The 26,030-nt window shown below is 43.0% G+C and overlaps 1 protein-coding gene across 1 annotated transcript in view; it reads right to left on the reverse strand.

The window, feature by feature from the left end:
* LOC132815888 (zinc transporter ZIP4-like) overlaps positions 1 to 24,833 on the reverse strand; it is a 67,585-nt gene extending 42,752 nt beyond the window's left edge. The window contains exons 1-3 of the mRNA XM_060825238.1: positions 24,539 to 24,833; positions 3,672 to 3,965; positions 2,581 to 2,791 (exon numbers count right to left, since the gene is read on the reverse strand). Of these exons, the coding sequence (XP_060681221.1) occupies positions 2,581 to 2,791; positions 3,672 to 3,965; positions 24,539 to 24,757 (724 nt within the window). The 5' untranslated portion in view covers positions 24,758 to 24,833. The remainder of the gene's footprint in view (positions 1 to 2,580; positions 2,792 to 3,671; positions 3,966 to 24,538) is intronic.
* Positions 24,834 to 26,030: the final 1,197 nt, after the last annotated feature.

The following is a 26,030-nucleotide window of genomic DNA, read 5'->3' on the forward strand; positions in this document are numbered from 1 at the left end:
GAGGGATGCGGACTGAATAAGGGAAGAGATTTGTTTTTTAGTTTAGTTAGGGTATGATGATCAGCACAGGCTTGGAGAGCTGAAGGGCCTGTTACTGTGCTGTACTCCTCTCTGTTCTTAATCAGTATGGATTGCCAAAGGCAGGTCATGTCTGACAAATGTAATTAAGCTGTTCAATGAGATGACACAGGCAGTGGATGAGCGTAGTGCGGCAGATATTGTATATTTGGATTTTCAAAAAGCATTTGATATGGTGCCATATAGCAGGCTGGTTTGCAAATTAGAAATGTTTTGGGGTTATTGGGTCCTTGACAGCATAGATTAGATGTTGGGTAAAAGGTACGAAACAGAAGGTACTTACAGATTAGATTACTTACAGTGTGGAAACAGGCCCTTCGGCCCAACAAGTCCACACCGACCCGCCAAAGCACAATCCACCCATACCCCTACATATACCCCTTACCTAATACTACGGGCAATTTAGCATGGCCAATTCACCTGACCCGCACATCTTTGGACTGTGGGAGGAAATCGGAGCACCCGGAGAAAACCCACGCAGACACGGGGAGAACGTGCAAACTCCACACAGTCAGTCACCTGAGGTAGGAATTGAACCCAGGTCCCTGGCGCTGTGAGGCAGCAGTGCTAACCACTGTGCAGATGGGCATTTCTCAGATGGAGAGGAGTTGAAAGAGTGTTCTCAGGGATCAATGTTGGGACCCCTGATTTTTTTCTGATTTATATTTGGAGATGGATGTTGAGGGAAAAATCTCTAAACGTGCAGATGATAGTAAATTAGGGAGAATAGCGAATTGTGAGGAAGATGCTCAGTAACTTCAGAGGGACATCAACAAGCTGGCCAAATGGACACACACCTGACAAAAGAATTTCAATGAGAAGGAACATATACAGACTCAATGGTACAACTGAGGAAAGAACAGGAGCATAGAGACCTCGGGGTCCACACGCATAATTAGGTGAAAGGATAAATGTAGGGGAATGGGACTGGGTGGGTTGCTCTTCGGAGGGTCAGTGTGGACTTGTTGGGCCAAAGGGCCTGTTTCCACACTGTAAGTAATCTAATAATAATCTGAAGGTGGTTAGGCAAGTTGAGACTGTTATTAAGACAACTTATAGGACTCTTGGATTTATAAATAGACACAGAGTATAGAACATAGAAAGTACAGCACAGTACAGGGCCTATTGCCCTCGATGTTTGGCCAGCCTTCTATCCTACTCTAAGATCAGACTATCATCATCCATCATCCACGTGCCTCTCCAAGAGTTGCTTAAATGTCCCTAATATATCTGAGGAGAAAGTGAGGACTGCAGATGCTGGAGATCAGAGCTGAAAATGTGTTGCTGGAAAAGTGCAGCAGGTCAGGCAGCATCCGAGGAGCAGGAGAATCGACGCTTCGGGCATAAGCCTGAAGAAGGGCTTATGCCCGAAACGTCGATTCTCCTGTTCCTTGGATGCTGCCTGACCTGCTGCGCTTTTCCAGCAACACATTTTCAGCCCTAACATATCTGACTCAACTACCATTGCTGGCACTGCATTCCACACACCCAAGGTTATGTTTCACTTTAATGGTTTTCTGTTCTTCGCTTTTTTGTCCTGCTGATTAATTTTTTTACATTATCCATGTTAATTATGTTCCCAGTTGAACCACCTTTAGGAAGCTATGCATTAACTACTGCATCACTGTTTGGGAAAAAAAGCAGTGAGGAGTCGGTGCACTTACATTGCTTGGCTCTATAATAATGTTACGCTGAAATATCCATATGAATATGGACAGATGAGTCACCTGTAGTCAAATCTCTCATGATATGAATCCTGAGAGCTCCTTTTGACCCTTGCTTCATCTGTATTGCTTCAGTGCTACAGAGTGTGCAGACTGGAACATCTCGAGATCCTGCATTAATATCTGCTATTAAACTACAAAAGGCAGCGCCAGTAGGTGTTTCGTGCATTTTGTAGCATGGATTGTTACAGAATGACGTGGCCAATGGTCAGGCATGGAATCTTGTGCAGAAGGAGGTGTCTTCAAGGCAGAAGCCAGGGTGGAGGCGGGTGGTATGATGGAAAACCAGGGAGGAACTTGTTCATCCGTAACCAGATTTATGACATTGTAATCGACAAGCATTGTATTTCTCTTACAAGCAAACAACCAAATCTTTGACCTGCAGATAGCCTCATATGTGAGGGAACCTTGAACCTGCACTTTGAAAAACGCATTCAAGGCATTGCACATCAATGTAGAGGGCATAAAGACAAAGGTAATTTCCAGGGAAGGTGCAAAGGACTGACCTGCACACATCATTCCAGGCTTATCTTATGGGTGAGCGTACAATGAATTCATACAGCGCAGTAAAGAACTGTTATTTTTATTTCTGAGCTTTTCAAGGGGACAAGGCTGGGAGACAAATTCATTGGGCAGTCTCATGTCTGCTGTCCCTCAGTGCATCTGCCTGGAAAGAGAAGCTGCACAAAGCGCTGCCTTTTGTAGTTTAATGCTTACAGTTGTACTCACTTCCATATCTTTATCTACTTTCACTTCAAGAGGAGCATATTGACCTTACCTGCCCTGGTGAGGTTCGTAGATTCATTGTGATGCATGTGAAAGATAAAATCGAGAAAGAATTCAGGCCCAGGCAATAAATGATGGAGTAGGCAATTCCCTTGAAGTACGTGGTAAAGCACAATAGCAGAAAAATGACCGAGGTTATCTTCTGTCATTCCATTCGGACCAAGGCCAGACTCTTCCAAGATTTGATTCACATCGACGCAAGGCTGCAGTTTATAAAGAAAGTGCATTAACTAAAATAACCAAGTATCTAACTATACTGGAAATTATTTTGTTCCAATACTAGTTCTAAATGACCAAAAGTTTGCATTTTTCCATAATTTGCTTATAAGAATCAAAAAGGCTTTCTTTGTATTTGGGTAGCTTAATGATCAAGTCTAAAAATACGATGTAACTGAATGTGTATAAGTAATCATTTGTTTTAGAGTTTTGAAACATATGCTCAGTGCTGAAAATGTGTTGCTGGTTAAAGCGCAGCAGGTCAGGCAGCATCCAAGGAACAGGAAATTCGACGTTTTGGACTAAAGCCCTTCATCAGGAATTCCTGATGAAGGGCTTTAGTCCAAAACGTCGAATTTCCTGTTCCTTGGATGCTGCCTGACCTGCTGCGCTTTAACCAGCAACACATTTTCAGCTCTGATCTCCAGCATCTGCAGACCTCACTATATGCTCAGTGCTGACCAGTGGATTAGATGAAATGGGATGGGAGGTGGTTTGTGTGGAGTACAAAGACTAGCACAACCAAAGTAAGCCAAATGATTTGTTTCTGTGTCACACATTCGATGCAAAACACTGTTACAATGTCATGCCTGGAGGAACTAAAAACCTTGCTTTGAAGAAATGGTTTCTCCCTCGCTGTAATCGTGTGCCAATTTACATCAGCCCATTGATCTCCCGAATTTATCTTTATGCTTTACTGGCTGTTTAAGTAATAAATCATTTAAGGTTCTAAGTTGGTTCACAGAAAGTGCAGTCTTGTTAATGATTTTATATGTGGCAGAGTGTTCAAGGTTATGCTGACTTTAACTGTTTGGATTGTTGAAAAGAGAAAAGATCCCAAGTGCCAAAGTGCCAATCCTTACTTACCTGACCTTTAGCCACTGTTAGATAGTTCTTCTGTATTGCCACCAGTACCTCTTCTACTTGGTGATGGGTGGGGTCAAGAGTTTGGCTGATGTTAATTTTCATCAGGAGACTCTCAGTGAAAGACAGTGTTGCTTTGTCCCACATTCCAGACTGTATAACCTTGCATTCCTTCTGGGGGTTGCTCAGGAAAAGTAGCAATCCGGGTGTAATTTGGAAGAAGTCGAACAACGTCAGTGTTTTGGTTTCACTCCTATTTTTCTTGGCGAGTTCAAAAAAGTCATCTGCTGTGAAACACTATTTTGGAGAAAAGAGATAGAAGAGATTTGTGAATAGCCAGAAGAAAACTTAATGTTCCTGATTGAAAAAGATGTTGCCATCTACCATGGAGCATGTGTGTTTACACCTGTCTACTGTATGTGCGCATATATTTATTGTATGTGTAATTTTATACCTGTGTATTTACATATGTGAATGTGTTTATGTGTTTTGAGCAATTGTTTGCATATGTGCAGATTTACAAACATGTTGATTATCAGGGTAAGAGTTCTTCTGCTCATCCTTTGAATGGTCATTAGCCTGTGTAAAGTATTTGTGTGAAAGTCATTGTTAATAATTCAGATAGGATGATTTCAGAAGAACACACAAGCACTGTCTCACCGAGCTACTCCTCTTCCTTTGTGCCCATCGAAATTGGGAAAGGCGGTTTTGAGGGTCTGAAAACCCGAAGGCTAGCCACCATTTCTAAAAGGAGTCTAATTAGCCACTTTGTTACGCAAGGATTACAGAGATCAATTGGAATTTTCCAGTCTGTCTACATTTTCCTCATTCAGCCAGGAGTGGGGATGGTCAACCGTCCAGCAGAAAGCCCACACTGAGAGGATGGAATGTCCCAGTATGTCTCCCTGCTCACGTAACTGCCCTCGTGAACTTTTTTTAGATTAGATTAGATTACTTACAGTGTGGAAACAGGCCCTTCGGCCCAACAAGTCCACACCGACCCGCCGAAGCGCAACCCACCCATACCCCTACCCCTACATATACCCCTTACCTAACACTATGGGCAATTTAGCATGGCCAATTCACCTGACCCGCACATCTTTGGACTGTGGGAGGAAACCGGAGCACCCGGAGGAAACCCACGCAGACACGGGGAGAACGTGCAAACTCCACACAGTCAGTCGCCTGAGGTGGGAATTGAACCCAGGTCCCTGGTGCTGTGAGGCAGCAGTGCTAACCACTGTGCCACCGTGCCGCTAACTGTTGCAATCCAAGTGGTATAGTACTCACTATTGATGGCCTTTGTGGTATTATTATGAGATGATGAATCCAGAGACCCGCCGGTAATGTTTTGGGACCCAGATTCAAATCTTGACAGAGGAAAATGCTGGAATTTGAATTCAATAAAAATCTGGAATTAAGTGACTGATGATGACTATGTTGTCAATCGTCAGAAGGCAAAAAAAAACCCCATCTGATTCAGTAATGTCCATTAGGGAAGGAAATTGCAATCCTTACCTGGTCCGGTCTAAATTTGATTCCAGACCCACAGCCAAGTGGTTGACTCTTAACTATCCTGTAGGTGATCAGGGATGTGCATTAAATGATGGCCTAATGCCCACATCCTGTGAGTGAACTTAAAAAAATTTTAAATTGATGCATTTATGGAGAGACTCAGTAAGTAGGTGAGGGAGAAAAGAATAATGAAATGTATTGGTTTGGGGAGATGGAATAGGGTAGGGCAAGGTCATGTTCACCTGAATGTCGGTTTCCGTGCTGGATTCTCACACACACACGCACAGACACGCGCACAGAGACCATTCTTTGCAAACAAATGGACTAGGCCTAAGCCTTTATCAATTTTTTGGCTATAGTGCTGCTCCTGTACTTTGCCTTATTGTTATTAGCAACTGACAAATTCAACTTCTGATTTTATTCTCTTAAATAACAGATAACAAGTCTGATCTTGATTCAGTGAAATTTATTACATTTGGAAGCTTCATGGTTCTGATAACCTGGACTAACAAAGCCAAAGGCATACAGAACATTAGACATAGGAGCCATTCAGCTCATGTCTGCCCTGCCATCCATTGGGATCGCAGCTGATCTGTCCAACACAAGACCTGGGCAATTTAAATTCAAATGATTTGTTTAAAAAAATCTAAATAATTTCATTTTAAAAATAAGCTAGTCTGTATTATGTTACTTGTGAACTATGGGATTGTGAACTACTCATCTGGCGCAATAGCTCAGAAAGCTCGCAACAGTTTCGTTGCCTGCCCTTTGAAGTGAACGATCAACTTGATTGTATTAAAGAAAGCAGCTGACCGGTTTTTCAGGGATAGGTCCTGATAGGCATCAAATACCGGCCTTATGAATAATGCTCGAATTTCACAAATGAATAAAAATAAACAGAACAACTAAACTAGATGTACTGGAAATTGCTGAAATATGACACCTTATGTCATGCACCATTAGGTCAAACTGTTTTGAAACAATCATCTCAAAAATGTTTCATGTTAAAATTGCAAATTGACGATGGCATGGTAAAGATTATTAGGTAATGAGTTATAGGGAGAGATCAACCTCAGATTTGGGAAAATACATCAAGAACGCTGCAAGAGGCTAGAGAAGAAATTGCGGGGGTTGGGCCCTGGCTGATATTTTTACAATATCGTTAACCACTGGTGAGGTCCCCAGAAGACTAGAGGGTAGCAAATGCTATGCCCTCATTCAAGAGGGCTGCAGAGAAAACCCTGGGAACTATAGACCAGTAAGCTTAACATCTGTGGGAGGCAAGTTACTTGAGAAGATTCTGAGAGATAAGATATATGTGCATTTGGAAAGACAGGGTTCGATTAGAAATAGTCAGCATGTCTTCTGCATGGAAGATCATGCCTCACAAATTTGTTAGAGTTCTTAGAGGAGATGACCAGGAAGGTTTATGAGGGCAGAGGCGGTAGACGTAGTCAACATGGATTTCAGTAACTTAAAAAAATGTGTTGCTGGAAAAGCGCAGCAGGTCAGGCAGCATCTGCAGTCCTCACTTTCTCCTAATGGATTTCAGTAAAGCCTTTGAATAAGGTTCCACATGGTAGGCTGCTCTGAAAGGTTGGATCACATCAAATCCAGGGTGAGCTGGCAAATTGGATACACAATTGGCTTGATGGTAAGGAGCAGAGGGTGATAGTGAAGCATGTTTGTTGGACTGGAGGCCTGTGACTAGTGGAGTACCGTAGGGATTAGTGCTGGGCCCATTACTGTTTGTTATCGATATCAATGATTTGGATGGGAACATACAAAGCATGATTAGTAAGTTTGCTGATTACCTTAAAATAGGTGGTATTGTGGACAGTGAAGAAGGCTATCAGAAATTGCAGCAGGACCTTTATCAGCTGGGGAAGTAGGCCAAGATGTGGCAAAGGAGTTTAATACAGACCTTGTATTTTGGTAAAAAATGAGGTCTGCAGATGCTGGAGATCACAGCTGCAAATGTGTTGCTGGTCAAAGCACAGCAGGCCAGGCAGCACCTCAGGAATAGAGAATTCGACGTTTCGAGCATAAGCCCTTCATCAGGAATGTATTTTGGTAAGTCAAACCAAGGCAGAAGTTTCATAGTAGGGCCTTAAGGAGTGTAGTGGAACAGAGGGATCTTGGAGTTCAGGTTCACAGTTCTCAGAAAGTGGAGTCACTGGTAGACAGGGCAATGAAGAAGGCTCTTAGCAACTGGCCTTCATCAGTCAGGGCACTGAGTATCCAAGTTGGGAAGTTTGTTGCAATTGGTGAGGCCGCACTTGGAGTATTGTGTTCAGTTTTGGTCACCTTGTTATTAAACTGGAAAGAGTGCAGAAGAGATTTACAGGGATGTTGTCTGGATTCAAGGGTCTGAGTTATAGGGAGAGATTGGACTTATTCTTTAAAGTGTAGGAGACTGAGGGGATACCTTATAGAGATGTATAAGATCATGAGAGACATGGATAGAGGGTTGGGGAACAGCAGACTTGAGGGCATTTGTTTAAGGTTAGAGGCAAAAGAATAAAAGGGAACTTGAGGGACAATTTTTTTTTACACAAAGGGTGGTACACATATGGAATGAGCTGCCAGCCAAAGTGATTGAGGCAGGTACATTAGTAATATTTAAAAGACATTTGGACAAATATGTGGATGGGAAAGGATTAGAAGGATATGGGCCAAGTGCAGGGAAATGGGGTTAATGTAGAATGACATTTTGGTCGGCATGGACCAGTTAGGGCCAAAGGGCCGGTCTCCATGCTGCAGGAGTCCATGACTCTAACAGACGCAATGGGGAAGGGTGAATTGAAGACCAGTCAGATACAGAAAGAGCTTAAAAATACGAGGTAGACCATTTAGGACAGAGATGAGGAGAAACTTCTTCACCCAGAGAGTGGTGGCTGTGTGGAATGCTCTGCCCCAGAGGGCAGTGGAGGCCCAGTCTGTGGATTCATTTAAGAAAGAGTTGGATAGAGCTCTCAAAGATAGTGGAACCAAGGGTTTTGGAGATAAGGCAGGAAGTGGATACTGATTAGGAATGATCAGCCATGATCATATTGAATGGTGGTGCAGGCTCGAAGGGCTGAATGGCCTACTCCTGCACCTATTGTCTATTATCTATTGTCCATAAATGAGAAGAGAAATTAAAATTGAATCAAGGGAGCCCAAATAAAAAGACTGAAAGAAAAACAAAGAAGCAAAATAAGCATTTTAAATATAAGTTTTGACATTTCTAACAACAGTTAACTATAGGCTTAATGAGATTGAACAATTTAAAATGTTTCCTTTTCAGTTATCCCATGATTAATAATTTAGATATGCTATCAGTTCTCAGATTTTGTCTGCGGTGAGTTTAGCGGTAATTAATTTCCAAATTTAGCAAGTTCTTTCAAAATAACAGGGAGGCTTCTGGCAACGTGCCAATTATACAAAGCAAATTACAGAGTGATCTAAATCACTCAGCAAGTTCTGCAGAGTTTCAGAATATAACAAGGCTATTAATTGTTTGAATCTTCAGTCTGATTTGCACATAAATAACAGGTACATGCCATTAACCTGCTGTCATTGGTCCAATATGAGCAGGAAACAGTACACTGAAAACTACTTAACATACAATTACACAAACATGTCCATTTTACTTTATCACTAGCGAGAACATTTCCACCCCAATCAGTCTCTGGCACAAATACTCTATCCACAGTGTCATTCACATAGATACTCAAAATGCACCTTGCCAACAATATAAATGCCGTAAATGGGTGACCTTTCCCATATTCCTTTCACTAAACGTCACGTGTCTATCAACATAAGAATTGAAACCTGGTTGAGGTTGAACTAACTGCACAAAGGCCAGTATCCCATCACCAAGTCACCCTTTATTGACACACGCATCGTACTGGGCACTGGTCAGGCTTCCTTCGACTGATTTGTTTTCCCGTATATACTCGAGTAATAGTCGAATTTCTTTTGGCTACTTTTTAAGGTTAAATTTATGGGGTCGACTATTACAGTAGGTTACTTACAGTGTGGAAACAGGCCCTTCAGCCCAACAAGTCCACACTGACCTGCCGAAGCGCAACCTACCCAGACCCATTCCCTTCCATTTCACCCCTTCACCTAACACTACAGGCAATTTAGCATGGCCGATTCACCTAATCTGCACATCTTTGGACTGTGGGAGGAAACCGGAGCACCCGGAGGAAACCCACACAGACACGGGGAGAATGTGCAAACTCCACACAGACGGTTGCCTGAGGCGGGAATTGAACCCGGATCTCTGGCGCTGTGAGGCAGCAGTGATACCGTGCCGTTTTAAATGGATACTACTTTTGAGGGGCTGAAATTCATTCCAGTCAAAATTCATACTGTATCATTAGCAGGAGCCCAACTGATCTCTGAATGAATATGGGGGGGAGAGTATTATGGTAATTCTGAAAGCCCGGTGTGGAACGCAACTGCCAGTGGACTGGAAGACCAGGAGCAGAGTAGAACAACCGGCAGACTGGAAAGCTGGAGCGGGAACGTTACAGCTGGCACACTGACTCATAAACGTTGGTCTGTTATCTGTGAAGAACTAGGGTCGACTTTTACACAAGATATCTGGAAAATTCCAGGTTATTTGGCCAAAAATAGGGGATTGACTTTTACAGGAGATTGGAGGCCATAGGTCTAGGGTGAGAGACCTAAGGGGTAACCTTTTCACACAGAGGGTGGTACGGGTATGGAATGAGCTGCCAGAGGAAGTGGTGAAGGCTGGTACAATTGCAACATTTAAGAGGCATTTGGATGGGCATATGAGTAGGAAGGGTTTGGAGGGAAATGATCTGGGTGCTGGCTTGTGGGACTAGACTGGGTTGGGATATCTGGTCGGCATGGACGGGTTGGACCAAAGGGTCTGTTTCCGTGCTGTACACCTCTATGACTATTATCGAATATATGCAGTATATAAAATCATGACGGCTAAATATAAGGTGAATGGCAGGTGTCTTTTCCCTGACTGGGGGATTTCAAAACTGGGGGCATATTTTTAAGGTGAGAGGAGAAAGGTTAAAAAATAGACGTGAGGGGCAGTTTGTTTTACACAGAGAATGGTTCGTTTATGGAATGAAATCCCAGCAGAACTGGTGGATGTGGTACAGTTACAACATTTAAAAGACATTTGGATAAATACATGAATAAGAAATATTTGGAGGGATGTGAGCCAAGTGCAAGCAGATGGGTCTAGTTTAGTTTGGGATTATGGCTGGCGTGGAATGAAAGGTCTGTTTCCATGTTGGATGAATTTATAAGTGAACGAAACCCTCTGACACTCCTGAACACTAGAATTCCCTGATTCAACCAGGTTAATAGCCCCAGAGAACCCACACTCTGAGGTCTACCTGACTGACTTCATTACAGTCACTACACAGGGGTTTGTTTTAGAATAAAATCGGTGTAGAACATACAATATATACAGGAATAGACCAGGAGAAGGACCCTGAATAGCTTTCTGAAATAGCTATGCAATTAATCCGATTCCTCTGTTCATTATCTATAGCTCTGTTTTGCTTTCCATTGCCTGTATATTACAGATCACATTTTTTTTTCTCTAATTTTTTAAAATTTATTTTGCAGGATATGGGCATCGCTGGCAGGCTGGTCAGCATTTATTGCCAGTCTCTGATTGCCCTTGAGAAGGTGATAATGAGCTGCCTTCTTGAACCGCTGCGGTCCACCTGCATTAGCAAGGGAATTCCAGGACTCTGACCCAGCCACAGTGAAGGACCGATGATATATTCAGGATGGTGAATGGGCTTGGAGGGGAACTTGAATGTGGTGGTGTTCCCATATATATGCTACCCTTATCTTTCTAGATGGAAATGGTCATGGGTTTGGAAATGCTGCCTGAGGATCTGCAGAGCATCTTGTGTTGCACATTTCAACGATTTTACACTGTAAAGATCATATCTATTTATTTTTGACTATGGGCCAAAATATGAAAGGGATTGTTTAAAAAAAAACCAAAGATTGTGAGAAGGATTACTGAACTTTTTAAAATCAAGTGACCTGACACTCATAATTGGTGGGCGGCACGGTGGCACAGTGGTTAGCACTGCTGCCTCACACCGCCAGAGACCCAGGTTCAATTCCCGCCTCAGGCGACTGACTGTGTGGTTTTGCATGTTCTCCCCATGTCTGCGTGGGTTTCCTTCGGGTGCTCCGGTTTCCTCCCACAGTCCAAAGATGTGTGGGTCAGGTGAATTGGCCATGCTAAATTGCCCGTAGTGTTAGATTAGGAGTAAAGGTGGGGGTATGGGTTGGTGGTGGGTCGGTGTGGACATGTTGGGCTGTTTCCACATTGTAAGTAATCTAATCTAATAATTGGTGCTATTTACACTGCTGATGTTCAAACAGTGGGGAGGATAAGCTGGAACCAAGGGTTATGCATGATGGGAGATTTAGCCAATAGCAATTTTAGCTAATTGTTCTGTGGAATGGTGACCAGTTGTTGATGACAAAGGCCTTCTGCCTTCCAACAACCACGTGAGCAAGTTTCGCTCTGGTTCTCTATATAATGTCACAATATTAGCATTTACCATCTGGGCTTTTCAGAAATTGGAAAGGGCACATAGGAGCCATTGAGTAACAGCAGGACAGATTTCTAGTTAAAGCAACCGTAGCAAGGGTCAGGGTGGTTGGAACAGTGCATGGATTCTTGTGATTTGGAGATGCCAGTGTTGGACTGGGGTGTACAAAAGTTAAAAATCACACAACACCTGTTGGACTATCACCTGGTGTTGTGTGATTTTTAAATTTGATTCTTGCAGTTTAGCAAACACAAAAATGAAGAGGAGATCAGAGTTGCTAATCCCCTATCCCCGGATTCTTGGGCTCTTCTCTCGAGGTTCCGCTGTGGGGTCTGAGAGATTGAAATGAGAAGAGGTTTTCCAAGGATGAAAAGAGAAGGATGGAATGACCAAATAAACAGACCGGGAGTGATGCCCCTCCAAAACAAAGAGAAAATGCTGGAAAATCTCAGCAAGTCTGGCAGCATCTGTAAGGAGAGAAAAGAGCTGACGTTTCATGACTAACTGACCCTTTGTCAGACCTTTGATTTTTGGACATTTTTCTTGTTCACTACCATTCCTGTCATGGCAGACAAAGGAAAATTCTGCTCTATGTTCTTCTGATTGTATTTAAAACCGAATTGGACATAGAGGCATCCGCAGTAATTTGCTTTTATCCAGTGATGCCCCTCCAGTTTGAGAGAGTGCACGAACAGCCAGAAGGAATTGAGGAGGGAAAAAGAGGGGAGCAGTATATTGATTTACTTTCACGCAACTACTTTAACAGCAGGCTCTTGCCCAGTACTCGTCAGGTTAACACTGTTTGAAACTCTGCCCATTCCTTTCCTTCCAGCATATCCCCATCTGAACAGCCGACACTCGCTCTCACTGTCTTTGTTGAGCCATCTTATGCCTGAAACCTCACAGTCACTCCCCATAACCTCTCCACAACCACCTGATGAAGGAGCAGCGCTCCGAAAGCTAGTGCTTCCAATTAAACCTGTTGGACTATAACCTGGCGTTGTGCGATTTTTAACTTTGAACTCCCCACAAATGTTGTCTGTCTTTCTTCTCTACACAGTCTATTTCCCACACGTAAATTCTCTCTTTATAGAAGAGAGGTCAGTATTCCAGACAGAGGCAAAGAGCTGGAACAAGGGTGGACTAGGTTGATGGATCTTCCTGTGACAGCTACTTCGACAGTCACTGGCACGATGGATCTCCTTGGAAGAAGAACGTGGCTGCAGAGATCAGCAATGACAATAAAAGCCTTCTCAAACTGAGCCAGATGAGGCACTGGTCAAGAGAGCTGCCTGTAAATTCCAGAAGGAGATTTCCTTTCAGCTGAACGTCTGAGCCCAGCCCTTTGTCTTGTGGAGGAACCCGAGATGATAGTTGACACTGATGTCAATGTTGCCTCTCTGACTGTTGTTCCTGTCTTCACGTTCTCATCAGAAGTGCAGAGCTGGACCGCAGAAACTAATCCCAAAGCACAGTGAAGGCTGACCGTGGAGAGTGCATATCCATGTGAATGATGTTCAAGACAATGAATTGGCTTGCAAGATAGAGAGGCACAGTTTCAGAACAACTGCTGGGAGCAGCAGCCTCTTACCTAGCCATGACTGCAACTAATCAGTTTCACTGCTTTCCCAGACTGTCACTGAGTTACACACAGTTCAGGAAATCTGCGGATTTTTAAAATGAGAATACAGGTTGAATTCTAGGTTAAACCTAAGAGTTTGCAAACTCACATGGCCCATCTATTGTCATAAAAATTCATCTGGTCCATGAGTGTCCTTTAGGAAAGTAAATTTTTCCTTCCATCTGGTCTGGCCTTGATATGACTCCAGGTCTACAGCAAAGTGCTCACTCTTTATGCGTGGCACGGTGGCTCAGTGTGGTGCCTCACAGCACCAGGGACCCAGGTTCCAATCCAGCCTCGGGCGACTGTCTGTGTGGAGTTTGCATATTCTCCCCGTGTCTGCGTGGGTTTCCTCCCACAGTCCAAAGATGTGCAGGTCAGGTGAATTGCCCATGCCAAATTGTCCACAGTTGTTAGGTGCATTAGTTAGAGGGGGGGCAGGTTACTCTTCGGAGGTTCGGGGCAGACTTGTTGGGCCGAAAGGTCTGTTTCCACACTGGATGCAATGAGCAAATGCGAGGTCTTGCACTTTGGCAAAAAGAATAAAAGCATAGACTACTTTCTAAACGGTGAGAAAATTCATAAAGCCAAAGTACAAAGGGATCTGGGAGTGCTAGTCGAGGATTCTCTAAAGTTAAACATGCAGGTTGAGTCCGTGATTAAGAAAGCGAATGCAATCTCAAGAGGGTTGGAATATAAAAGCACCGTTGTGCTACTGAGACTTTATAAAGCTCTGGTTAGGCCCCATTTGGAGTACTGTGTCCAGTTTTGGTCCCCACACCTCAGGAAGGACATACTGACACTGGAACGTGTCCAGCGGAGATTCACACGGATGATCCCTGGAATGGTTGGTCTAACATATGAGGAACCACTGAGGATCCTGGGATTGTATTCATTGGAGTTTAGAAGATTAAGGGGAGATTTAATAGAAACTTACAAGATAATACATGGCTTGGAAAGGGTGGATGCTAGGAAATTTTTTCCATTAGGCGAGGAGACTAGGACCTGTGGACACAGCCTTAAAATTAGAGGGGGTAAATTCAGAACAGAAATGCGGAGACATTTCTTCAGCCAGAGGGTGGTGGGCCTGTGGAATTCATTGCCGCAGAGTGCCGTGGAGGCTGGGATGCTAAATGTCTTCAAGGCAGAGATTCTTGATGTCAAGAGGAATTAAGGGCTACGGGGAGAATGCGGGTAAGTGGAGTTGAAATGCCCATCAGCCATGATTGAATGGTGGAGTGGACTCGATGGGCCGAATGGCCTTATTCCCACTCCTATGTCTTATGGTCTTATGGATGGAATCTAATCTAATCTTAACCGGCTGAGCAAATCCCTCAATTCAGGGACAGTTCGATTTGACCAATAACTGCTGATCTTACTTGCAATTCCCAGATTCCACGAAAGAATAAATTTTTAAAAATCATGTCATGTTCCTGACCCAATGCCACTTTTTCAGGATCTTGACTCCCATTTTGTACCTAATCCCACCTTCCCTCAGTAATTAATACCCCTCTCCAGAGTATTTCCTGCACGTTCAGTAGACAGTTAAGTTTTATTGGCGAGAGGTTTGCAACTTGCCAGATGCTTGTAAATGTCTGGCTCCAGTTCAAATATAATTTTATCAGATAAGAGTTGCCAGCTATAAGGAGTTCAGATTACAATATAGACACTATATGCATATATCTCATCTGAACCATGACACTTTGGGAGCGGGGTACAAGTTGGAATCTAATCAAAGAACCAATTACATTGGAAAATTATATTGGAGAGAACAAATAAAGCATGCATATTTTATAACTTTTTCAAGATCCTATAACAAAATGTAAAACTTTGACCAATACATTAAGAACTTTTGGTTATTGTACAACCATACTCTATGGTCTAGCAGCAGACTTTGCTCCCTACGACATGAGTGCTATATCTTTACACTGTTCTCACAGATGCTTACTGAGCAGGTAACAATCACCCCATCTGTCTGCTGTGCCTGATGTCTCACTCTATACTAAACGCAGAGACCCAAATGTTAACAGAGCAAAGCGTTTTGCAACCAAATATTTTTGCAACCAAAGCAAATGATTAGAAAATCTAAACTCTTAACAGCTGCTGTTTTCTACAGCACAGCATAATTGGCACTGGGAACTTGGTAAGGGCAAGAATGATTCCAGCTATTTCAAAAACTGTGACCCTCAAGGAGAGAGCATATGCTGGTCTATCATCCATACCAATCTTCACTTTCTCCTATCATCCACTCTCTCACAAGTGAAACTCCTGCTTTTAATATGTTTTACTTTACAGTTTTCCCCGGATGTGACAGGTAAGGGGGGGAATGGTGCCCAGTTTTGTGAACTGGGACCTGCAGTCACGCAGAGTAGGAACGTTCCCCCTCTCCACACCCCCGGCAAACCAGCAGAGGATGCCACATCATCTGAGCTCTCCAGTGGGTCATTGTAATCTCAGCTACCTGGGGCAATGCACAGCAGGGAAGGAAAGTGATCAATTACCTGCCCCACTCTGCCAGGATAAGTGCTGCCATCTTCTCTCTGCTGTTTCACATTCACTCCATCTCTGCTATTGCACCCACTTGCTACCCAAGGTTCCTGCACAATCCACACTGCCTACTCAATCTTTGGATGTCTCAATAGGCAATCGGTGCAGGAGTAGGCCATTCTGCCCTTCGAGCCTGCACCACCATACAATATGATCATGGCTAATTATCCTTAATCAGTATCCTGTTCCTGCCTTATCTCCATAACCCTTGATTCCACTATCTTTGAGAGCTCTATCCAACTCTTCCTTAAATGAATCTAGAGACTGGGCCTCCACTGCCCTCTGGGGCAGAGCATTCCACACACCCACCACTCTCTGGGTGAAGAGGTTTCTCCTCATCTCTGTCCTAAATGGTCAACCCCTTATTTTTAAGTTGTGTCCTCTGGTTCAGCACTCACCCATGAGCGGAAACATGTTTCCTGCCTCCAGAGTGTCCAATCCTTTAATAATCTTGTACGTCTCAATCAGATCCCCTCTCAGTCTTCTAAACTCAAGGGTATACAAGCCCAGTCACTCCAATCCTTCAGTGTAAGGTAGTCCCGCAATTCCAGGAATTGACCTCGTGAACCTACGCTGCACTCCCTCAATAGCCAGAATGTCTTTCCTCAAATTTGGAGACCAGAACTGCACACAATATTCCAGGTGTGGTCTCACCAGGGCCCTGTACAGCTGCAGAAGAACCTCTTTGCTTCTATACTCAATCCCTCTTGTTATGAAGGCCAGCATGCTATGAGCCTTCTTCACTACCTGCTGTACCTGCATGCTTACCTTCATTGACTGGAGTACAAGACCACCCAGATCTCTTTGTACTGCCCCTTTACCTAACTTGATTCCATTTCGGTAGTAATCTGCCTTCCTGTTCTTGCCACCAAAGTGGATAACCATATATTTATCCACATTAAACTGCATCTGCCATGCATCTGACCACTCACCTAACCTGTCCAGTCACCCTGTAATCTCCTAACATCCTCCTCACATTTCACCCTGCCACCCAGCTTAGTATCATCAGCAAATTTGCTAATGTTATTACTAATACTATCTTCTATATCATTAATATATATATTGTAAAAAGCTGCGGTCCCAGCACTGATCCCTGCGGTACCCCACTGGCCACTGCCTGCCATTCCAAAATGGAGCCGTTTGTCACTACTCTTTGTTTTGTTTCCCGTCAGTCAACCAACTTTCAATCCAAGTCAGTACTTTGCCCCCAATACCATACTCCCTAATTTTGCAAACACACTCTCTCATGTGCACTCACTCACACGCACACACTCACATGCGCACACTCACTTTCTCCCACTCTCTCTCTTTCTCTCTCACACATACACGTATACACACACACACACACACACACACACACACACACACACACACATAAATGTTTATGGGATGAATTTATATTTGCAAATTATATTTACACTTACATTATATGTGGGACTTTACCAAAAGCTTTCTGAAAGTCCAGGTACACTACATCCACTGAATTTACCTCGTCTATCTTCAGTGCTACATCCACACCACCTTTCCCCCACCTGCAAACAGCCCACAAAGAGGGTGAAAGAGCCACATGGGCTCCTGGCATTTGGCTCCTTAGCCCTTAACACACTGACCACTCAAGTGCCTAACTGACCATTATCAAGCCCCTGAACTGGTTTTGGAGCCTTTCCTTGATTTGCTGTAGCTGGGAGCTCCTGTCTGAAGATTGTCTTCCTGTTGCTTGACTGGTAACTGCTGACAACAATGAAAGGCAGAGCTGAAAATGTGTTGCTGGAAAAGCGCAGCAGGTCAGGCAGCATCCAAGGAACAGGAAATTCGACGTTTCGGGCATAAGCCCTTTGAACGTCGATTCTCCTGCTCCTTGGATGCTGCCTGACCTGCTGCGCTTTTCCAGCAACACATTTTCAGCTCTGATCTCCAGCATCTGCAGTCCTCACTTTCTCCCCCAACAATGAAAAGCATCCTGGCAAGGCGAGTGAAAAGTTACTTGAGCCTCGGAGCGGTGGCTGGGGAGGGCCAAAAAGCAAAAACGCAAGGCAGGGATGGTGTGAGCATCCAGGCTGGCTCACAGTGAGTGAGTGTTAAGAGGGTAAGTGAGCAGTCTTGAGATGCACCCTGGTTCAATCCACGTGCTGTGTCCTTACAGCAGGATAACAAGGGACAGCTGTAAGATACTTGGCCCTTCAAGTCTGCAATTTAGTTAGATTATGATTGATCTGATTTTAACCTCAACTTTACTTGTCCATCCTTTCATCTTAATGCAGTCTGCTCATGCCTGGTATTCATCTGGTAAACTTCTCTGTACTACGTCCAATGTATAAACATCCTTCTGTATGTACACAGTACTGCAGATTAACTCTCACCAATACCCAGTATAACTTAGGCATAACCTCCTTACTCTTGCATTCAATTCACCTTACAATAATAATGTTCTATTAGTTTTCCTAATTACTTGCTTTTTGTGCTTGCTAACCTTCTGCGATTAAGACACTATGACCCTCTGCAAGGTCTGACAACTTAGATAATATAATTAATTTATTTTTCTTTCTGCCAAAATTGACAATTTAACACTTTCCTACTTTGTACTCCGTTTGCCAGATGTTTGCTCACTCACTTAACCTATCTATATCCCTTTATGTGCTCTTCACAATTCACTTCCTACCTATCTTCGTGTTGAGATATTGTTATAGGTATCTTTACTAATTCACTCTCCAGCTAGCTATGTTCATTAATAGCACCTTCCTATTCATTCGTTCATAACCCTTTACTATAATGCATTTTCAATCATTCATTCATTCATAAAATCACATTTTTGTAGAATATTTCACTGTTGCAAGTAACCAGTCTGATTCAAGATTGGAATACATACAGACTCTAACCTCACACCTTTTAACACGTTGTCTGAGCTGAGCTGTTCACCTTTTTTAAATGAGGTAAAAACAATGACTGTAGATGCTGGAAACCAGATTCTGGATCAGTGGTGCTGGAAGAGCACAGCAGTTCAGGCAGCATCCAAAGTGCAGCGAAATCGACGTTTCGGGCAAAAGCCCTTCATCAAGAATAAAACTTATCTTGGGAATGTGACTTAAAAGAAGTTCTGGGATTTACATATTAATAAATCAAAACCCATTCTAAAAGATGAAAGACTTAACAGCAATCTAGGTTTGTACAATAAATCACAAAAGTTGAATGATACTAATGATCTTTTGCTATAACGTCTGCATCCAATGATCCTGCTCCACTAGCTACCTGACAAAGGAGCCGCACTCCGAAAGCTTGTACCTCCAAATAAACCTGTTGGACTGTAACCTGGTATTATGTGATTTTTAACTTTGTAAAAGTGAGGACCGCAGATGTTCAGAGTCAAAAAGTGTGGTGCAATTCGAAAAGCACAGCCTATCAGGCAGCACAGCCTACCAGGCAGCATCCGAGGAGCAAGAGAGTCGACGTTTCGAGCATGAGCATTTCATCAGGAATGTGAGGGGAGGGGCGGGGGAGGGGGGGGCAAGGGGGCTTGCGGAAGGAGGTAGTTGGGAATGCAATAGGTAGATGAAAGTGATAGGTCGGAGTGGAGGGTGGGGTGGAGCGGATCGGTGGGAAGGAAGATGGACAGGTAGGGCAGTTCAAGAGGATGGTGCCAAGTTGGAGGGTTGGATCTGGGATAAGGTGGTAGGAGAGGAGATCAGGAAACTGATGGCATTGACATTGGTCCCGGATGGTTGGAATGTTAAACTTTGTCCACCCCAGTCCAACACCAGCACTTGCACATTATTACTAATGCATGATTGACTAAATTAAAATATGACTTCCACACCCATTTTCACACCTTCAACCCTTATCAGGCCTATTGACATCATAAACTACATTTGAACAAATATCAGAGACGCCTGGCGAAAGTGGGTACTGCAGATGCAGAAGAGCTCCTGCCCGAAACGTCGATTTTCCTGCCCCTCGTATGCTGTCTGACCTGATGTACTTTTCCAGCACCACTCTAATCTTGACAAATATCAAAGACTACTAATCTATTCGAAAACAATACCCATCCAACACAGTGTTTCCACCACCCACCCGAAAGTACGGAAAGATTATAATATTAATCAGCCCTTAGCAAGAATCGCTCAGGACCTAAATAGATTAAAGAACAGTTTTGCCAACCACTAAATGCATTAAACAGGGCCACTGTCCCCTTTACTGTCAAAACAGCACTTCCACTGCCTGAATGAATGAAAGTCACATCGGCAAATAGCAAACAAATCTCACAATCCAGCTGTGGTAATCAGTTTAATATCCTTAATACTTTTATTTAGTACCTGTATAATTACTACCTTAACTAGAAAATATACTTTTACTAAAACTTACTAACTTAAAAGACAAAAGGACTAACATCTCTTGATGATGCAAACTGACCAGACAGGCATTCTTCATCCCAGCCGACGTCACAGCTGCCATTTAACAGATGATGAACCCATCTCCTGTTTCCTGGGAACAGAAGCCCCTCAAATCTTTGTTTAGTCGATTGTACACAATGTAACACTATAGTGATGGAATTTTCATATATATTTAAGAACTGTGTATCATGAAGCTACTGCAACAACTATATTTCAGGATTCCGTCACCACCTTGCAACGGCACTGCTGTTGCTGAATAAACAGACTATTTTCGCCACTAACTAATTTTGGTCATTATTTGATCACGATCCCACAGCAAATCGTGCCGAGAGTCGGTGAGAATTCATCTGCAATACTGTGTACACAGAAGGATGTTTGTACATTCAGCTAGCTACTGGTACATCCCAAAGTGGAGTTCTAAATTGCAGGTGCGTCCTGTAAGTGGATTGGAAACGTTCCACGAGGGTCCCGAGAGGGTGACAGTGGTTGGGTGCCAGCTTTCACTGATGGGCTGTGGACGTGGCCTGTGCCGCGGAGTTGACACTGAGATGCTGCTGCTGGGTATTTAGGTCTCGAGCTGCAAGCAGGTGTTAGGATAGGAAGCTACGCAGTAATGAGGCAGGATCTGCAGTTAACGAAACTGACAACAAGCAATAATCCCCATTAATAGGCAACTCAACTCATGCCTCCGAAAGAGAATCTTATCTTTCTTGACATCGCATTTACAAATAGCGTTTGGGAAAGCGATGAGAATAAAGGCCTTACCTGACTTCTCATGCATTTTGCCCTGGTTTCCCATCCATCTTCCCTTCCACCTATCCAATCCACCCCCCTCCCACCTTCACCCCCCCACACCTTCATCTAGGACAGCTTATGCTCAAAATGTCAATCCTCTGCTTCTCAGATGCTGCCTGACCAGCTGTGCTTTTCCAGCCCCACACTCCAACATCTACAGGCCTCACTTTCTCTCGGAAGTAGGCCAGTCAATCCCACAAGCCCGTTCTGCCATTCAGTGAGATCACAGCAAGCCAGGCAGCATCAGGAGGTGGAGAAGTCGACGTTTGAGGTGTAACCCTTCTTCAGGGCTGGGGTGGGTGTGCGGGGGGAGGGGGAGCTGCAGATAAAATGGTTGGGGGTGGGGGAGGGGTAAGGTGGTGAAATGGGGACAGGTGAAGACCTGGTTGGCCAATGGGAGGAATGAATCTGGCTGGTGGCAGGGAGCAGTGCAAGGGAGGGGGAGGAACTGCAAAGGGAGTCGAGGGATGGGAAAGGAGGTTATTTGAAATTGGAGAACTCAAATGTTGAGTCCTCTGGGCTGGAGGCTGCGTAGGTTTGCTATGTTTTTCCAGCCTCCCGCCTGTCTACTTTGGATTCCAGAATCTGCATTTTCTTTTGTCTCTATTCAATGAGATGAAGGCTGATCTCCACATACTGTACCTGGTTGCTCAGTGGATGGTACTGCTACCTGGAGGACCTGGATTCAATTCCAGCCTTGGGTAACTGTCCGTATGAAGTTTGTTTGTTCAGTGTCTGCATGGTTTGCTGAAAACGATATGCAGCTTAGACAGACTGGCTATGGTAAATGCAGGGCTGGATCTGGGTGGGATCCTGAGGAGGATTGGTGCAGACGTAATGGGCTGAATGGCCTCTCCCTGCATTGTAAGGATTCTGTGATTCTATTGCCTTCGCCTCATATGTCTTTGCTTCACCAAAAATTATGTATCTCAGATTTAAAATGAACAACTGATCTAGCAACTGCAGTTGTACTGGAGCAGGTTAGATGTAGGAAAGTCTATTTGTCCCAATCGAGGCTATTCATGAATAAAATACCAGGGACATTTAGAAACAAGATGTGCCGTGACAACATAGAAGTCTCTTTACTGCAGCTGGGTATTACAACCCAGCGAGATGTGTTTTCAGTTGTATGGGGCACATCAGTCAGGTACCCTGTCCACCATGTTCCCATCCAGTCTTGAGTTCACCATCAAAATACAACGGGTGAACTAAAACCCGTCCACCATCGATAAATAAACAATTATCCACCTCACCCCTATCTCCCCAACATTTTCAATAATTTGACCACAGGCTTCTAGATTGGAATTCTTTTCACCCTCTATAATCTCGAAAGGATAATGTCACAATGGACATATGATCTCACTAAACAGAGCTGTCGCTAATCAAAGTAAGGAAAATGTCTTTCACTGCCCAAGACAGTAACGTTTAATTACAAAGTCACTGTTACCAGCTTAGTCTGTGGAAATTAATACATTCTAATCTTTACTCAACTAGTTTTGTTAATAGGGCTTTTGAATTATGGTAAAAGGAGGATATTAATTTTCCTTCCTTTCTCCCATGCTTAGCTACCAGTAACTTTAGCCATACTAATAATCACAAACATTATTTGAGTAATTTGTTTTCAGAATTCTTCATTGCTGTTCAAACCATCAATTATGTTATTGACTGATTTATAAAGGTTTCTATGATTTCGGCTGATTGTCCCGAGTTATTGCAAACAAGGTACATTCTGCCTTTGCACCCGTGTAATCTGACTGAGTATACTTCAATGTCAGTCGTGGCTCAGTTAGCAGCACATTTGTTTCTGAACTACAAGATTCTGGATTCAGGGTTTGAGCACAAACAGCAAGGCTAAGCTCTGACGTAAAACTGAGAGAGTGCTGCATTTTTGGAGGTGCAATGTTAAAACAGAAACCCCGTCTGTCTACTGAGATGGATGTCAGAGAACTGATAGCACTATTTCAAAGCCAAGAAGGGGAGTTTTCCCTGGTGTTGTGGCCAATATTTACCCCTTGATGAACATCAACTAGAAACTATTTAGATGCTTCTTTCTAAATGACCATGAGAACTTTTTTCCACGTATGGAGTCAGCTATTACGAGGGGGCACAGCTTTAAATTAAGGGGTGGTAGGTATAGGACAGATGTTGGGAGTAGATTCTCTACTCAGCGAGTCGTGAGTTCATGGAATGCCCTGCCAGTAACAGTGGTGGACTCTCCCTCTCAGAAGTTCTCAGAAGTTAGTAAACAACAGATCTGCGAAAATAACCTCCCAGTCGTGAATAAATATAACACATTTCATTTTTAGAAATATTGGCACTTAAAAAGTGGCGACTCACACAAAGATCATTTTGAACAGCAGAGATAGAACATGAACAAATTTGAAGAAAGTTCCCTAAAATACAAAATACTCATATTTTCTTGTTCATCTTGTTACAGCTGAAACGGGCATTGGACAGGCATATGGAGGATAGTGGGCTCGTGTAGGTTAGGTGGGCTTGGGTCGGCGCAACATCGAGGGCCAAAGGGCCTGTACTGCGCTGTATTTTTCTATGTTCTATGTTCTAAATATTGTTATTTGAGGGAAATTGCACAGTGTGTATTTTCTACATTACAACTAAGACTATTATCAGTCTTTCTTTCATTGTTCGCTGCTCCTTTCCTTTATTCAGGTCTCCCAGAGCTGAGTGATAGTTCCTTGTCTTTCTTTAGCCCCCAAAAGCATTCCCACCATAATATTTCTTGATCTTCTGTTTATTCCGTCCCCGACTACCCCAATCTTTCCAGTTGATAGGTGACGAGCACTTTGCATTATTCTGGTAGGAGTGGATTTGTTTTCACTACATTGTTCCAACTAAGTTCCCAAGAATTATCTCAATAAAGTGCAATAATCATAATTCTTTCTCATGTTATTTTTTAAAAAGTCCTCTTGTGCAACGTTGTTAGTTCTCAGAAGTTAGTAAACAACAGATCTGTGAAAATAACCTCCCAGTCGTGAATAAATATAACACATTTCATTTTTAGAAATATTGGCACTTAAAAAGTGGCGACTCACACAAAGATCGTTTTGAACAGCAGAGATAGAACATGAACAAATTTGAAGAAAGTTTCCTAAAGTACAAAATACTCATATTTTCTTGTTCATCTTGTTACAGCTGAACAATTTCTATTGACCAAATATAAATGCATTTATATATAGACTGCCTATCATATCTACATATAATGTATGTATGAAAAATTAAAGACAGGCATTTAAAGTTGCAATATCTTAACTGATTGTTATAAAATTCCATACAATTTGATTTTCCTGCTGGTGTCTATCATATGCTGCAATCTTAAATGAACTAACAAAATGATTTACTGCTTAACACCACCTTCAGATGGCACTAACAGCCTGTGGTGGAGTTTGTTCTCTAAATGTAATAATCAGAAAGCTTTGCAATTACCTCTTCACACGGCACCTCAGAACACTGCACACGGTTCCCTAAGATATGTATTAAATAGGTGACAGCAGCCTCACTGAAAATGTCTTCTCCTGGGACTAGGAGATCCACCACTCTCCTGAAGATTTCTTGTTCAGAGATGAAAAGAGATCCATTTCCCTGTGAAGCTGCCTGCTTTAGAGCAGGCAAAATCACAGGGAGCAGCAGGAACAGCCTAAACATAATGCAGTAAACAATTAAAAGGGAAAGGAACTCTCAATTCCTTCACACAACAGCTTATTCAGGGAAGCCTTGAACACTTCTTTCCAAAGATATTCAAATGGCTGTAATTTAAAGTTGATGAGTTTTATAACTAACCTTGTGGCAAGTGTTCTCCCCCTCCAGCACCCACCTCCCTGTCTCTTGATTGGCTGGAAGAGATTAATGATGTCAGCCATTACACTAAAAGGAAACTCCCAGAATTGCAGATCTTACGTTAATAATGACTACCAACTATTTGGACTATCAAAACAAATATGTTCACTTTACCTTAGACATTTCATTTCTACTAACAAATATTTCAGGGAAATTCCTTCAAACAGTTTTTAAAATATGTACATACCCATAGTGAGTAAATTCCTGTCCTACTTCCTGCACCTATATATTCTGCAAGTCACCTGGCTTCTCTTTGACAAATTATTGAAGGTAAACAAAATGTCACTCTGACTTTGGAAAGGTGAAAATCAATATTTTACCCTGTCACTGAAAAACAACCTTCCACTCTCTTTTTACCAGATTTACTTTTCTTGCTTAACTTTATTCCTGCCTATTAAATTTAACCCTTCACCAAATTATTTTCCTTTAGTTTGTGTCTTAAGACTAGATTTGCTCCAATTTCTATGCCATCAGCCTATGTATGTGGTGCCTTTTTAAAAAAAAATCACTTGAAGTTTACTACTTTTTGATTTTAAAAACATTAAGTAGCAGAAATACAGATAAAATCTATTGGTCCCCTTCAGAAGAGAAAAGACGACGTGATGACTTAACCTTTTTGGTGAAAATTAGCTTGCTTCTTTATATTTCATATAGAAATACAGCAGTTTCTACAATGACAGTGAAAATCCCATCTATGAAAGAAAATGAAATACCTCTTTCCCCCTTTGCATCCAAAATTTTCCCTTCCTTGGGCGGCACTGTGGCACATTGGTTAGCACTGCTGCCTCACAGCGCCAGAGACCCGGGTTCAATTCTCGCATCAGGGGACTCTCTGTGTGGAGTTTGCACATTCTCCCCGGGTCTGCGTGGGTTTGCTCCGGTTTCCTCCCACAGTCCACAAATGTGCAGGTTAGGTGAATTGGCCATGCTAAATTGCCTGTAGTGTTAGGTGAAGGGGTAAATGTGGGGGAATGGGTCTGGGTGGTATATCCTTCGGACGGTCGGTATGGACTTGTTGGGCCGAAGGGCCTGTTTCCACATTGTAAGTAATCTAATCTTATCTGAAGGTTTTGGAATGGAA

Source organism: Hemiscyllium ocellatum, chromosome 5, assembly GCF_020745735.1.
Source record: "Hemiscyllium ocellatum isolate sHemOce1 chromosome 5, sHemOce1.pat.X.cur, whole genome shotgun sequence".
In the NCBI taxonomy this organism is placed as follows: domain Eukaryota; kingdom Metazoa; phylum Chordata; class Chondrichthyes; order Orectolobiformes; family Hemiscylliidae; genus Hemiscyllium; species Hemiscyllium ocellatum.